A 16,192-nucleotide genomic window follows, 5' to 3' on the forward strand; every position below is an offset into this window, starting at 1 on the left:
TAAATTGATAATTAAATTGATTACCGTGTATGGTACAATTTAAAAACACTAATGAAAGCACGCGGCGGAGTTCAATTGGCGACCCGACCTGACAACCCTACTTTGCGAGTGAAATAAACACCGATTTATATGGAAACTAGCAGTTTATCCGCGGCTACGCGCCCGCTTAAATGCCCTCGGGAACAATTTTTTTTCGTATTAAAATGGGATTGGAATAGTTGAAATAAAATATCGATAGCGCTTTTAAAATACACACAGCGCCATCTAGTGTCTTTAATGCAAAGTTTTTATTTACACTTAAAAATACACACAGCGCTGTCCAAAGAGTATCTAGTATCTCTATCTAGTGTTTTTGTTACTAAGTGCCGCCTATAATAATTCGCAGTTTTTTCGCAAATACAACGCGAACAATAGATTTTTCCGGAATCGAAGTTACCCTATGTTCATTTTTCAAAACTCTTTGTATTTTTTATTTATGCCAAAAAATAAAATGGGGCTACTGATAATATGTGCATAGTCAAAACATATAAAATCGAAATATAAAATTTATCCAAAAAATCTATAATAATTGGTTATAATACTAAGAGTGTGCCACCTGACTACTACGCCTCATAGTAAAAGTAGGTTCAGTGCAGTGGTTCACACAAAGTCGATTTTCATTGATAAAGTGCCTCTCCATTACTAGAGGTTGGCCGTCAGTTCCGCAAACTTCTTCCTGTCCATCACCAGGCGAAGCAGGTGTTCCACTCTGTTGATTCCAGTCCACTCCCTTATGTTTCTCAGCCATGATTTTTTACATCTACCAGCACGTCTTTTGCCTTCTATTTTGCCCATGATAATAACTTGAAGCAGCTGATGTCGGTCGGGCCACAAAACATGTCCCAGGTATGCAACATACCTTGCAACATACTTTGCACTTTTTAACGGTTTGCAACAACAGTCTTGACATTGCAATGCGCTGAAGAACTATTTCGTTGTTAACTTTAGGGTCCAACTAATGTGACGGTAGTACCACATCTCAAAAGCTTCGAGACGTCGCCTGAATTGGAATAATTGGAGTTTCAAATCAAACTACGTCCATAAATTCATTGATATTTTGGGATAAACACAAACCTCATTAACTTTGGTGACAAATGGTAATATTAAATTTTTATTACTCACATATATTAATAGTATCTTTAACATTAAGCCTTTAATTTTGTTGGCATAATTAAAAATTTATGGTTTATATGTGCGAAATTGAAGATTGGTTGAGTAGATAGCGCATGAAGTGGTAACAAACAAACGACTTTCGCATGTATAATATTATTAGTTGGGATTAGTGGGTATTGGGATAAACTTTCGCTTGTTAAAAAAAACGAAACTATATGCAATAGTTTACATCAGCGACCATAAGTGACCTAACAGTGTGGTCGCATGGTTCACGGGTTCACTGACAGTGGATGATGATAGGTCCGCGGGGCCCTTCTAAATCTATGGATAATTAAGTCAATTTAAAAAGCAATTTGTTTGAATTTCGAACATTACAGACAGTGACACGTTGTTCATTTCTTTACTTCATCGAAATCATAGTCGAAATTAACGTTCGACTCACTTATTTCCATTCCAAATTTCCATGAGACAGGATGGAGATAGTTAAGTCCATTTTTTACCTTTTAAAACACTTAGACGGTACTGAAACTACATCCACAGCCGTTTTTCTACAGAATTTCTCAAACCTAGGTAATTTATTACATTATATTGTAAAACCTATTTATCCTTTTATATGGGTGATCTTGTGGAACATTTTAATACAGCTGCAAGAAGGCAGTAAGGCTGCTGCAAGGCAACACAAAATGTTTTCAATTTATCATTTGTATTTTAGATTTTAAAATGTCCTGTCCGCAATGCAATATTTCACCGCGTGATATTTACCAATTTCTTGCCAGTATTGCTGCACAGGCGGTAAAAAATTCGCGATGAAGCAAAGAAGTACCTCTACGGTAAGAATAAAATGGAATAGAAAGGACTGGACCTACGTATTTTCGGTATTTCAAAATTAAATTTAATAGTATTTTGATATGGGTGATTTTTATCCACCGAACTACTGCTACCAACCCAAAAGTTGCCCTAGTCCAGTCAACCGGAACTACTGGTAAATGAGTATAATACTCGTACCTTACGAGAGTAAATAGGTATGTATTCCATAAATAACTATATCGTGTGCAATTACTTATCGTGTGCAACGACAAATTACTTATAAGTTGTTCAAACAGTTTAATTACATTATAGAACATAGTATGTGTTTTTAGTGTAACAACATAACGCTAATATTGCATGCCTGTAAGGGTGTATGTTGAAACTATAGTATGTGCCACCTATACCTTGTACTACACAGTTACTGCAATAAAGATATTTGAGTTTGAGTACTATAAAATATGTGGTGACTATACAGTGGCCATAGATTGCATACCAAATTGCAAATTGTGTAGGGTGAAATTTTGTAATGTCAACATCGTGTGACAATGACAGTTCGGAAAAGTTTATTTATACCTACTGCATACGAATGAACATAGGTAGATCTTTAGTTAGAAAATGAGCTTTCTTGTCGTGGGAAAAATATAATTTTCAATAGAATAAATTAAACTTCATAGCTAATATTTGTTATCACAAATCGTTAATTAAAATGTATTGTGCCACTCCACGGCTGTTAAAATTTCCTCTAAAATCATGTGCATTGAGAAAAATTTATTCTAATCCATCGACATTGTTACCATTAACTTCGGTTTTGTACAATAATTCTAGTAATTATAGCAATGGTAAAGCATACTTTTATGATACCAAAAGACTGCACAGTAATTCATCTAAATATTTACTTTACGCTCTAGTCTTCGGAGCTGCGTCGTTGGCTTCATATGAAATATGGTTTGTGATATATTTAAAAATTTGATTTATAATATATTCTTTCAGTGAATTCTACTAATCATCTAAACAATCATATACACACGTATATGATTGTTCACATGATTCGTCAAATAGTTTACAAACCAATGCAAACTGCATTTAATTGCAGGCTTAAGAAAGAAGTGTTCCCATCCATAACAGCAGCTGAAGAGATCACAGATTCTGATTCTGAAAATGAAGCTGATTCTAAGAAGAAACGTTATCGAAAAGAAAAGATAGGATTTCGGGATAGAAAGGTATGTAGTATATTGTATTTCCCCTTCAGTCACTTGTTGTATGGTAAATAGAAACAAAAACTGTTAGCTATTACACTAGTAATATATTCTGTTGTTTTGTTTTAAACTTATGTTTCTATAATTTTATTTATTTCTTGGCAGATTATTGAATATGAGAATCGTATGAGATCTTATTCAACCCCTGATAAAATATTCAGATATTTCGCTACAGTCAAATTGACATTTGGTGATACTACAGAAGTATTCATGACACCTGATGATTTTTTGCGAGCAATAACTCCAGGCATGAAGCAGCCTGATGGTATATTTTTTATTTACTTTTTAATTATATTTATTCATAACTTACTTTTTCCCAGTCTTTTTTGTTTATTCAATAAAACATTTGAATTGAAGAAATATTAACCATTCAATCCTGGAGGTAATAAAAACAACAACAATAGGATTGCAATCTGATCAGGCCGCACAATAAGGAAAGGTTATGCTATATTTAATCAGTGCTATTTGTGTACTATACAGGTTTACTTTGATGAGTACCTGAAACAAAACATTTTTTTTTATTTTTAACATTTTTGTAAATTTACTGAAACAAAGCTGAATCTAATGCAATACTAATGAGTAGTCACATATACCACTAGTTATATAGCATATAGCATAGTCGTGGTGGTAGGTTTATTAAATCTTAATATACATAATTGCTAACCTTCTCACCAACACTGGACTATTTAGGCCCACATTTTTGTAAGAGTGTATAATATAGTTTTTGATTTTTATTTTACTTTTCATCACTATATCTTATGGTCCTTGAAAAAAAATTTTGTTTCTTGGCTTGGGTTGCCAATACAACCCACCATTTTAAGCTTTATGAAATTACGTTTTAATGTTTTTATTCAGTAGAGGAAACATTTAACTATATTGAAACAAACATTAATAATTAACTAAAATACTAATAAGCACCCCCTATCCTGGACGCTGCTGGGCAGATAATAGAGTATGAAAACAGAATGCGCCAGTATTCCACCCCTGACAAGGTATTTCGCTACTTTGCTACCCTTCAAGCCCAGCATCATGATCAACACGAGGTGTTCATGACTCCTGATGACTTCCTGCGGTCTATGACTCCTGGTGTCAAACAACCAGATGGTAATTTTAATAGTTTTTAGGGTTTTAAGGTTTTCCGGAACCCTTGTCTGTCAGCCGCGACCTGTCCACCCACCAGCTTCACCCACCAGTGGGTCCACGATATGACTATATTTATGTTACAACAAAATTACATACTGGTTTAAAATTTACATTAACTAGTGTGAATGCGTTTACTTGCCACTACACGCAGTAAGTAGTTGATGCCTTTAGACGACTTGAATAAAATATGACATTAGTGTTAACAATGAACATACCTAATCGAAAATAAGGTAACAAATACCTATAAGTACCTACACTTACGGTTTATCTAGAATCAAGAAATTTAGTTACAGATAAAAGAAAATTCCGTAAACTGTAAATATAGTATTCCAAAAGGGTTCTTCAAAAATGTTTGAGAACTGCAGTACGCACAGTTATAGTATACATAATATAGGTGTAACTAACATAACATTGACTTCTTCATTCTATATACTTTTAGAAATGTGTTTTTTTAAAGAAGTCTTATATTGTTTTCATAACGATGTTAATGATACTTATCTTACAGGTTTGGGTCTTGACCAGTATAGAAGATATGATCCAAAGGTAAACAGCATTTTAATAGTACATATTATACTAAGATCATGATGAGGTTCATTAGGAGACAATAATTTGTGTCAAGTGAAGGCAACTCTTAACTGTAGTTTATTATTAGTATACTATTATATAGAATTAAGTTTATTTAAGAGTGTAATATTTAAGATGCAATATTCTTATTATTGATATTCTTCAAAATTCTACTGAGTAGGTACTTTCAGAAATTGTCAGCGACGCCAACTATCTTATACCACCCATTTCCTCTAAAATCATGTGTGTTGAGAAAAATTTGTTCTAATCCATCGACATTGTTACCATTAACTTCGGTTTTGTACAAAAATTCTAGTAATTATAGCAATGGTAAAGCATATTTTTATGATACCAAAAGACTACACAGTAATTCATCTAAATATTTACTTTACGCTCTTCAATTTTCAATATTTTGTTCATATTTTTAGAACAGGAATAACAGAAGAAAACCTTTCCTTAATTATTGTAAAATTACAATATCTATTTATTTTATTAGTTTTTAATTTTTGCATCTCCATCAGTTAACTTTTGCATCTTTCTCTCGCCTGAGTTTTTCCCGGTGTCTTCCAAAGTCTCCAAACTCTTAGTAATTCGACGTATGTGTTCCAGCTAAACCCCGAAGTGCGCGTAGACCTAGGTTTAGCCGGTTTTACCTAGGTGCCGGTCTCACCTGGGTCTAGCCTATGTCTTGGCGAAGATAAGCTGGCTACACCTAGGTGTAACCATCTGCGACTGGTTGCGCCTAGGTTTAGCCGGAATTATAACGACTAAACCTAGGTCCAGCCCAAGAAGTAGGCTACACCTAGGTGAAATTATATATAATTAGAGGAAATTACTGAGTAAAGTGAATTTAGTAGTGATAGATGATTTAAGTGCATACTTAGGTATATAAACTTTAGACATTTTTCGAGTACGACATAATTGACATTTGAGACGGGAAGTATACTCTCGTATACCTAATTCATCAAAATTTTTGTATTTGCTATTCTTGTAATCTCTTATCTATTAGCTACATATATTTTAGCTACTCTGTTGTAACAAATTTTTAAATTTATTGCTTATCGAGTCTGTTAACGTGCTTCACGTTACCCTGTGTCTATTCGCTTTTATGTAATTAAAGTTCTCTTTGAAAATGTCGACCATTGTATTAAAGCCTAAACCTTTTTTGATACGATACACTCGCACTGGCACTTTCCCGGCCACTCACATCACTTTGTTATCTTTTCAGAACATCGATGAGGTACTGTCTATCTCTTCCTATTTCTCTACCGCTCTCGATTCGTAATTTTTCTTTATTTACTCTGCACAGGTTTTGAATTGGTTTCTTTTTATCTCGTGCCAGTCGCCCTACCATTGGCCACTAAAATGCCTAGAGTAGAAACCACAGACACTTAGCATTATGAGATTTCATTATTCACCGATATTTAGATTCCCTCTACCCTGTTGCTTGTTATGTTAAGTATTTATTGCTTATAAGCATTTTTTTTTACTTTTCACGCGTATTCAGCATGGCAGTTATGTATTCCTCTTGTCATTTTAGCACGGGGCTTGAAAACCCCCAGTGTAATGTAAACCTTTCACTTACATTTTTAGGCTTTTGTTACATTTATAAAGCCAATATGTCTATTGTGCATAATGTGCATTGTTAGTAGGTTCAATTTTAATTAATATTCAGCAACTGATTGATTACGATTAGAATTGTGTTTTTAGCCTAGATTTTGCTTTTTAACTTGAATGTTTACACTACATGAAATATTAATCTATTTATTTTCATGCAGAGCATCAGTCAACGCCTGAACTTGGACTTGGACGAAGATTCTATATTCTACAAGCTTGGCTCGTCCGGTCTGATCACTTTCAGCGATTACATTTTCCTTTTGACTGTGCTTTCAAGTAAGTTTCATGAAATCTCTTAAGTTTCATTGTCAATTGACCTTACTCTTTTTCATTCGTGTATTAACCGTGTTGTGCCAAAAATACTGCCTATACCTCTATTGATGATACAAAAATGCTTAATATTATAATCTTTTGAAGTAGGTTAGGCTTATGATGTGCTTTAAAACAAAATAAAGTACATCGATAAAATCTTTAATTTCTTAAATAACGTCTGTAAACTTTAGAATCATATCCAAACATTTCAAAATCAATACCATAAATTTGTAACAAGTCATTCAACATTTGGTCATTGAGTTGACTAAAGTAATGTTTCAATAAGGCGGTGGTGTTTCGGCCGTCCCGGGATTTGTTCATGACGGTCCGGATTCGCATTCTGCGATTGCTGATTTTACCGTCTAGCAAATGGTCGAGTCGTAATTGTTTGATGACATAAGTGGAATCTCTTGGCAACGTTTCTACCTTTGCTATTAGACTGAAATTCACTGCGCACGGCGAACAAAATTGATAGTATGGTGCCCAGTGTTCGTCATAATTAAAATTTTCATTGCGTTTATGTTTCTTGATTAAATAGGCGACAAACTCGTAGAACGTGGGGCCAAAACTTGTGATTGGACCGAACACTTTTGTGGCCTCTTCTCTGTTTTCAGCTACTATGGTTTTAGCCATTTTTCTGTAGTAAGGTGTGACTTTCTCCAACTTGTCTCTGTAGGCGGAGAGCAGCCGCACGAATGGCTCTCTCACGACGAGTAGAGAAGTGACTCCGGGCATTTTGACGGCATTTTTTAATTCTTCCTCAGTCGGCCGCGGAAACTTCTTGCGCGCGAGCATTAAAGGTGCTTGCCTCGTACGCGATAAAAACATTTTATCATAACCACCTGGAAATTTTATAGATAGGTAATAATTATTTTGTTACAAAAAATAGGGTAGCTATATAAAGCTAGACTAGCTAGTACACAAATACTATGTATTTGTGTATGAACTGCAAGTTAAATTAAAATATTCCGTTTCATGCATAAACCTTGAGGTATATTTGCCTCATATAAGTACAAAATTAATTACCTAATACGTTGAAGTTATATAGCCAAGAAGAGCTGGCGGCCTTAAAAATGTTGCACCACACGAGCTTATGGGTGTGGTCCAAAAAGAACTCCTTGCTATTAATTGACTGCCTCGGGATATGCCATTTGCGACAAGTATCGAGTACTCTGGTCGCTCTTGCTTGGAGCTCCGCCGTCGTCTCATTGTCAGGCTCGAAATCACTTACAAAATTTATAGGTAAATCAGGCGTATCGTCGCCTAAAACTGGGCCCTGTAGCTGAAAATATTCATAATTTACATTTGGAATCGTCATAATATTATGGCCTAAAAATTGATAATTCAACAATTTTATTAAAACTTAAGTAAATTAAAGCTACACAATGACTTTCGTGCTTTCTTGGAATGGAGCGATTTGCCATTGCCCTTCTCCATTCTACACACTAGATGATAAATTATATCGATGACGAAGCAGTGCAAACAACTAAACTACATGGTTGCAGTTTAGTGTTTTGTGCTGCTTCGTCTTCATTTACCCTTGGGTGGATTTTCCTAATGGCAAAAAGAGCGGATGGAGCATTTTCTGCGACTACTGACCGCAGTATTTTAATGGAATTTATGATTAGCTCGCGTATTGTTGTAATAAAAAAAATATGTTATTAGCCGCATCCTTCTAGTGATATAAAAACCCTAATGCGATAAACCTAATAAACAAATAACCACAAACATTTTGGAAGAATTTTTAAATTTCGCAACTTTTAATAGGGCAACATGCTTCCTTGATCATCAGAAGATAAGTCTTTTCTGTTAAACTCGAAATTCTCACTATATAAATGTAAACATTGTATTACCAACCAGCCACTTAGTGTAATTGTCAGGTACCATCGACCAGTCCTTCACAACCGGTGTGTTTGAATCGCTTTTGAACAGCGTTATTTTCACCACAACCATGTATAAAGCTGCCCAGAACAGAAACGTGATAGTTTTTACACCACATCGCAGATATTGATACAGTCTTGTCCTTATTTTCGAACGCACCCTTTTCACTGAAAGCATTTTTTAGCGTCATGTGGCGAATTAAATATTTTCTCAAAAATAAATTTAGGATTTAAACAGTATTTTAATTTAGGTTCTTTCGGTAATAATGTTAGCACATTGGGACTTTGTTTCTTGTGTCTCCTCGCGCAGCATCCGACGCGGGGCGAGGGAGGGGACGCCTCCTACGGGCATGAGCGGATGTAATGATTTTGTGACGCCGCCAATCTTCATCTTCGCTGTTTATTGAGATGTTTTCTTGACATTCATTATGCAAAACTTTTGACAACTGAAATTTATAAGTTAAGTAGGTAGGTACATGTATGTACAGTATATAATGTAGGAATTCTCTATCCGTTTATATGAATACTATCTCACTTAAAATATATTTAAAACATCAAGGGATACCTTCTAAAATATCGTGACATATGTTACTTATTGTTAGTATTTATTTTATTTATATTACTTGTTGACTAATTTCTTTTAAAAATAATCTTTGGCTTAAAAAAACAGTAGCGAATTATTTCCGTATGAAATTGGATGCACTTCTTAGTACTTATTTGTCTGTAAGATCAAGGATAAAAAGCGTGGAGAGGTCACAAACAAACAAATTACTTTCACATTTTTAATATTAGTAAGGAATAAGTAAAGATTCATTACTAATAATCTCACCGAATCTTTCCCGCGGCAGCCTAGCTATACCTATTTGATCTCAGGTCTTTAACTATACCTATTTCATCAAAATCAGCCCAGCGGTTTAGCCGTGAAAGCGTGACAGACAAACTTTTTCATTTATAATAAATGTAGAATGAAGTAACTAACTTCACGACATTCTGACAAGTGGTATTTTCCGACACTTGGTCCGGAATGATTTCAGGAAACATAAACCCACAGGTTTTTTTGAAATTGAAAAATAGATTTACTAAACGGTATTTACAACAATTTCTTCAGTACCTAAGTTAAAATCAGTTTCCTTTCGTAAGTCATCCGATGAAACAGATTCTCGTTGTGGATTCATGGTCAAAAATTCAACAAATAAAACAACTTTAGTCTTTGTAGATTGTAGATTTAACAAAATGGTTTTCCTAAAAAAGGTCTGTAACCTGTGAATCACTAAACAGATCCTGATAAAGAGAAAGATTTTCCAAATAAACATAATATAATAGCTTTGATAATACGATAATAAAAAATCTAATTAATATTTCAACATTTAGTGATGCGCCGAATATTCGTTTGGTATTCGTGTGTTCGGCACCTTTTGTATTCGGCCAAATTATTCGGTTTCGTGGCGAATGTATTCGATTCGAGTATTTCTATTTTCTTGGGTATTTTCTTGGTATTTTCTCGTCAGTTATAACACGTGGTCTGTTACGCCCACTCATAATGCAAACATAATATTGTTAATATTATCAATATTTTTGAAATAATAGCACCTTTGCTTTTTTGCGATGTTCTGAAGCAAAGTGACGGCGTTGTGTGCGTGAGTGAAACAATGAAAATTCGGCCGAATATCCGGTTCCGTAAACGTTAAACCGAATAGTACTCGGATTGTGTTATTAGTTGAAACCACTATCAGGCGAATCATTAAAATTATGATTATATTTTTAAATTTTTCTATTTCTAGTTTAAACATAAAATTAATTATTATAGACCATTTTTTTATTTCACTCACATATTTTCCATTCTCAGTTCGGCAACATTTATGAAATGTCAAAATTCCGTGGAATTATTAATCAGGGTTGTATGGATACATTTTAATGGACTGTTCCTGTCTGTTGTGAATATTTCAGCTTCCCGTCGCCATTTTGAAATCGCCTTTCGCATGTTCGACCTGAACGGCGATGGGGACGTGGACTGCGAGGAGTTTGAGAAGGTGGCCGCCTTGATCCGGCAGCAGAGCAGCATCGGCTCGCGGCATAGGGACCACGCCAACACTGGCAACACTTTCAAGGTAGTACAAAGTGTAGTAAGTAGGTATTTTATAACTGCACGGTTTTCATCAATAAATAGATAGCGTGATTTCTGAGCAAGGTTTAGGTATATAATTTTCTTTTACCCGAGCGAAGCTGTATATATATATATATATATATATAAATCACCGAATCATTTTCTTTTTCTAGGGTATAAATTCAGCTCTAACCACATACTTCTTCGGGCCCAAGCTGAACGAAAAGCTGACGATTGAAAAGTTTTTAGATTTCCAGCAGCAGCTGCAGAAAGAAATATTGTCTTTAGAGTTTCAGAGAAAGCAGCCAGGTTAGAACTGTTTATTTAGTATCGATTATATATAGAACATAATTGGTGACATTCCCAACCCCAGAATAGCAAAAATAAAACGAAATTGACTGAACCCGTCGATCGCGGAGATTCGAGACACAAATCGTTTGACCAGCGCATTTGCACCGATTATAAGCGTCAAACCGAATACCGAACCTATACGAATAAAACCTTACCTTTAAAATTAATAAATCCATTATTATATTGCACATCATAATATACTCCTAAATAATAATAACAATACATCATTAAATTAAGCATATAAAGTGTCCGTGTAATATGTTCAGTGATGGTGGCACTGAAGTCAAAAATATTCTGTATGTTTCCTTTGTACTCGTTTACTTTTGAATAGTATAATCTCAGTAATATACTACAGAGTAGGTACTTATGACGTTGCCAATATTCACAGATGAGAATGGCCGCATCACAGAGGCAGACTTTGCCGAGTTACTACTGGCGTACGCCGGTTACCCGGCTAAGAAGAAGGCGAGAATGCTCAAGCGGGTCAAGAAAACGTATGTATTCCTTCATTTTTTCTAATCTGGGGACGAACCAGCAGTTTTCTAATCCTACCGATTTCAAAAGTCGATCATTATGAAAAACGATATGCAATTATGCTTCTAAATCTCATTTCCAACCAGCTAAAGGTTACTTAAGAGTTTAATGAGTCTTAGCTCGGTCTGATTTGTTATTAGGGATTTTATAGTACCCTGTTTGATGTATTTTTTATTCTATCAAGCAAGCAAACAGGCATGTGGCCCACCTGATGGTAAGTGGTCACCACAGCCTATGGGCGCCTATAGCACCAGGGACGTCACACGCGCATTGCCTACTTTATTTGACGAGAAATAGTATCTATCGTTTATTAATTTATGGGAGTAGGAAACTAGAGATTTCCACTTGCCACGATCCTGAAAAATTCGCTCCCGCTATACATGATTCTTTATGAAAACACCTAGTAAATATTGACGTACAAAGGTACTGTCTAAAAATTGCAAATGTTCTGCGACCATGGCGTCGCCATCACATCACCAAAGATGACTACCTGAAATTCTTCATAGGAAACGAAAGTATCAAGATATTACTTAGTGTGTATGCGCAGTTTCCGCGACCACGGCGTCGGCATCACGAAGGACGACTACCTGAAGTTCTTCCACCTGCTGAACAACATCAACGACGTGGACACGGCGCTGACGTTCTACCACATCGCCGGCGCGTCCATCGACCAGCCCACCATGCGGCACGTGGCCCGCACCGTGGCCCACGTCGACCTCAACCCGCATTTGATCAACGTCGTCTTCACCATCTTTGATGAGAACAGTGAGTTGTTTTACACTATTTCATCCTCGCTTGTTCCCACTTTCTATAAAAGCACTTTCCGCCGGACACAGCCTAATTACCTCCATATTTTCACGTAGAAGACCAGAGTCAGCGAAAAAAATAAGCCTTTAAATTGATAATGTTGTAATACTATTGTTGCCTATGAGCTGCAAAGTGGTGCTTTGTAAGGAATTCTACGGAAGGATATGAGGTAGTCTTAATCGAAGGCGGAACTACAAAATAAGTTCTGTGATATTGATCTATCTGCCGTAGTTGAATACCAGACTTTCATTTATTCAGAAATTAGACCTTCGATATAAGTCAAATACATAAGTCAAATATCAAATTGTATATAATTTCTCAAAAAGCTACAAAATACTGGCATGACAGAACGACCATTGCATCTTATCACATGACAGACAATAGATCAAATTAAGGAAAGTATTGTAAATTCCAGTGGACGGGCAACTAAGCAACCGGGAGTTCGTAGCGGTGATGAAGAACCGCCTTCTCCGGGGCCTCGAGAAGCCCAAAGATACGGGCTTCGTCAAGCTGATGCATTCGCTGATCAAATGCGCCAGGGACACCAAGCCGGCCATATTAGACTTCTAATTCTGATCTGATTAAGCTAATAGTTTTATGATCTGATTAAGCTAATAGTTACTTTTTAAGAACTATTAGCTACTTACGCTTTCAACCGCTTATTAAACTAATTTTTCCCTATCTCACTTTTTGAATATGCGACGTTGAAAGAACGAAACTTGATGCATGACAAAACGGGTAAACTCCTCGACGCACGGAAGTTAAATGTCAAAATGATTGTACTTGCAAAAAGATGGCGTCAATAAATCGCGAAATTACAGCAGAAAAAATACTCTGCAATCAAACCATATTTTAAAATTTTGTAAACGAAAATGTAACATAGTGAAATGATAAGTTATTTGTTCCACTAGTTTTAAATTTTACAATGTTGCAATGTCGGCTATGAACCAATGGAGCCTTAGCCCCATACTAATATAAAATGGCGATTCGATACGCGAACGCGACGTCGAATAAATTATAACGTAGAATAAAACGAACAAGCATAAATCATTTACATTTTTTATTAAAAAACGGAAATCACGAACTTCTTACAAAAGTAGTCGCTAACCACTTGAAAATAAAGTTTAAAAGTGGATCGGGAGGAGACCGGTCGAGTTCGGCCGCTTTGGCGCTGACGTTCATTTGACATTTCGGAAAGTTTGGTTCATCCAAATATGAAGAAAACACGAGTGCCTGTGTCCGGCCTAGGAAAAGCTAAATATTTATTCGCGTTATCTTACCTTGGACCTTGTATTTAAATACGATATCCGATAAAGATTTTATAAAGGGCTGGTTTACTAGTCTTTAGTGATGATTAAGTAATGATAATTATAATAAGTTACATCTTATCTTATACTAATAGTAAAATCGACTCTTAAAAATGTCACAAAAATAGCTGTAATATACTGTGCGGTTAGCATGAATGTTTGCGAAAACGTAATCTTATCGCCATCAACATTTATATACGAAATGAACAGCACCTCTATGGTTAATTTTAAAACTTATTCGCGCTTTTCATCTCCATACACACGTAATATTGTGGACGTTTTCGATACAGTGATTTTGATATAGTGCAGGTGTATACTACGACTGATGATGATTGCACTCGTAAATATTCGGGCTAGCCCCAGTTATTATTGATATTGATAAAAATCGTATTTTTTCTAACCCCTAATGATTAGCTTTTGCATGAAATAAGAAAAACACGCTTGTTTTGTTGGCTCTCTTAAGAGCGATAATAAAATGTAAGTAAATAAAAGATCTTCGTGATTTATTATAATGTTAAACGTTTTGTAATAAATCATAATAACCATTTATTTCCTAATCCACAGTATTTTTTATCAATTATCCAATTATTTGGATATGTGTAGCGATTTTAATGAAACTGTTATTTATTCGCAAACATATACCCGTACTACTCGAAAGCTTGCGAAGAATGATGTATTATGAATATTTAAATTAACGTTAAAACAAAATAGCGACGTTCCTCTAATTAAAAAAACTCCTAATTATTTCCCCCAATTTAGTATTTTCCCCTTTATTTAATATTTCCACCAATTTAATATTTTCCATTCCCTTTTCATATTTCCTCCAATTTAATATTTTGCCTTCAGTTATTTAATATTTCCCCCAGATTTAATATTTTCCCCCTAATTTCATATAGATACATATACAGTATCACATCTTTTATTCCATTTTCATTATTATTAAATAATTTACAGGTTGGATAAAATTTTCCTCCTAATCACCGCAATTTCTAATCACAGTAAAATGAAGAATTCTCTCCATATGTGTTTGCCCAAAACACGTAGATCTGAATAGGCTCTTCTCTGGCAACGTATTACTTGTCTACATACCTGTCGATTTCGTATCCAATTTACCACTATATGCTTTTTATAATACCCTCGTATGTTAAGTAAATGGTTATAGTTCATTTATTAGATCGTACTCACGTAGATCTGAACAGGCTCTTCTCTTGCAACGTATTACTTGTGTGTACCTGTCGTATCGAATTTATCAGTTTAGGTGTATAAAAAATAATACACCCCTCGCATCGCATACAACTTTTATAGTAATGTCATGCATTTGTGATTTTACGATTCGATATCGCACTTTGATTGCCGAGACTAATTTATTGTTCTAATGCCAATGACATAAATAATGCGCGAAATAATTTATCTGGCAGCGCGTTTATAGTGAACCTTATTTTTCATATGCATTTAATCACAATTTTTTCTAGCTGTTACGCGCGGCTACATATTGTGTCGAAAAGTCTCGTTTTGATACAAAAGATTACTTTAATTGTCTTTTATTCCCAGTAGTTCCAATCGCGAGCGACGATATTACGCTATTAATAATAGGTAACTTTAATTACACTATACTTATTCAAAATACATCATATTTCGAAAAATATGCAATTACATCATTCTAGTTGGTTGGTTATTTCTTATTATGATTTTATTAAATATTTCACGTTGGTTCATATTTTTATAGGAAAGGTAAATGATTATGACCAACACAAATATGATATTGTAATGCAAAGTTCGAGAATAATAATGTGATAAGATCTTTTAGGAATTTATGGAAGTATTTCTATAATAATTTTCATTGTTGCAATTTTTGTTACGTGATAAACTTCTCAATAATTTTAAGATGTTATTATAAATTGTTTAAATGCTAATCGAATTTATAGTCAATATGTATTTTATTTGTGAATTTTAAGTGAGAACTGATTTTTACCCTTATAATTTGTTTAAAGTCAATAAACTTACAAAGTTAAAAATAGTATTATTTCAATATTTGTATAATTTTAATTCCAGTTTTTCATTAGAATATGCATATGTTTTATAGACCAAGTATTCTTACATGCACATTAAACATTGGAAATAGAGATCAATGTTGTAAAATATAATTATCACAGAATCATAAGTTGTGTTATAATGTACCTTTGCTCCAGGCTTTTCTATCCAGTCGCAGACAATGTAATTTTAAAAATCGTAATACGTCATAACATCCATAGGCCGGGAGCAATGAACCACGTTCGGGTTTAGAATCGGACGGAGTGGAACCGAGAAAATGCGAATTTCGGATTGCCCCAGAAACAGCGCGCCGCCGGCTCCGCTGTA

General features: G+C 34.8%; 2 protein-coding genes across 6 annotated transcripts; one reads left to right on the forward strand and one right to left on the reverse strand.

Annotated features, from left to right (window-relative positions):
* The first annotated feature begins 2,533 nt into the window (after positions 1–2,533).
* LOC128670705 (calcium uptake protein 1 homolog, mitochondrial-like) lies at positions 2,534–15,849 on the forward strand. Of its 4 annotated transcripts, none has more exons than XM_053746593.1 (11): positions 2,537–2,904; positions 3,053–3,179; positions 4,160–4,319; positions 4,864–4,901; positions 6,151–6,162; positions 6,701–6,815; positions 10,679–10,839; positions 11,009–11,144; positions 11,575–11,680; positions 12,268–12,485; positions 12,943–15,849. In XM_053746593.1, the coding sequence occupies exons 1-11, from the start codon at positions 2,666–2,668 to the stop codon at positions 13,095–13,097; spliced, it is 1,467 nt and encodes a 488-aa protein (XP_053602568.1). In that variant the 5' UTR covers positions 2,537–2,665; the 3' UTR covers positions 13,098–15,849. The 4 variants fall into 4 exon arrangements, with proteins under 4 accessions (XP_053602569.1, XP_053602568.1, XP_053602570.1 ...); XM_053746592.1 differs by lacking the exon at positions 4,160–4,319 and adding an exon at positions 3,321–3,480 and having other exon boundaries at positions 2,538–2,904; XM_053746594.1 differs by lacking the exons at positions 4,160–4,319; positions 6,151–6,162 and adding an exon at positions 3,321–3,480 and having other exon boundaries at positions 2,534–2,904.
* On the reverse strand, positions 6,995–10,054 carry LOC128670708 (carbohydrate sulfotransferase 11-like). 2 transcript variants are annotated; one of them, XM_053746612.2, is made up of 4 exons: positions 9,843–10,054; positions 8,709–8,899; positions 7,878–8,133; positions 6,995–7,693 (listed from the first exon to the last, which is right to left on the reverse strand). In XM_053746612.2, the coding sequence occupies exons 1-4, from the start codon at positions 10,042–10,044 to the stop codon at positions 7,011–7,013; spliced, it is 1,332 nt and encodes a 443-aa protein (XP_053602587.1). In that variant the 5' UTR covers positions 10,045–10,054; the 3' UTR covers positions 6,995–7,010. The 2 variants fall into 2 exon arrangements, with proteins under 2 accessions (XP_053602587.1, XP_053602588.1); XM_053746613.2 differs by lacking the exon at positions 9,843–10,054 and adding an exon at positions 9,008–9,137 and having other exon boundaries at positions 6,996–7,693.
* Positions 15,850–16,192: the final 343 nt, after the last annotated feature.

The sequence above is a fragment of the Plodia interpunctella genome, chromosome 6 (genome assembly GCF_027563975.2).
Source record: "Plodia interpunctella isolate USDA-ARS_2022_Savannah chromosome 6, ilPloInte3.2, whole genome shotgun sequence".
In the NCBI taxonomy this organism is placed as follows: Eukaryota; Metazoa; Arthropoda; class Insecta; order Lepidoptera; family Pyralidae; genus Plodia; species Plodia interpunctella.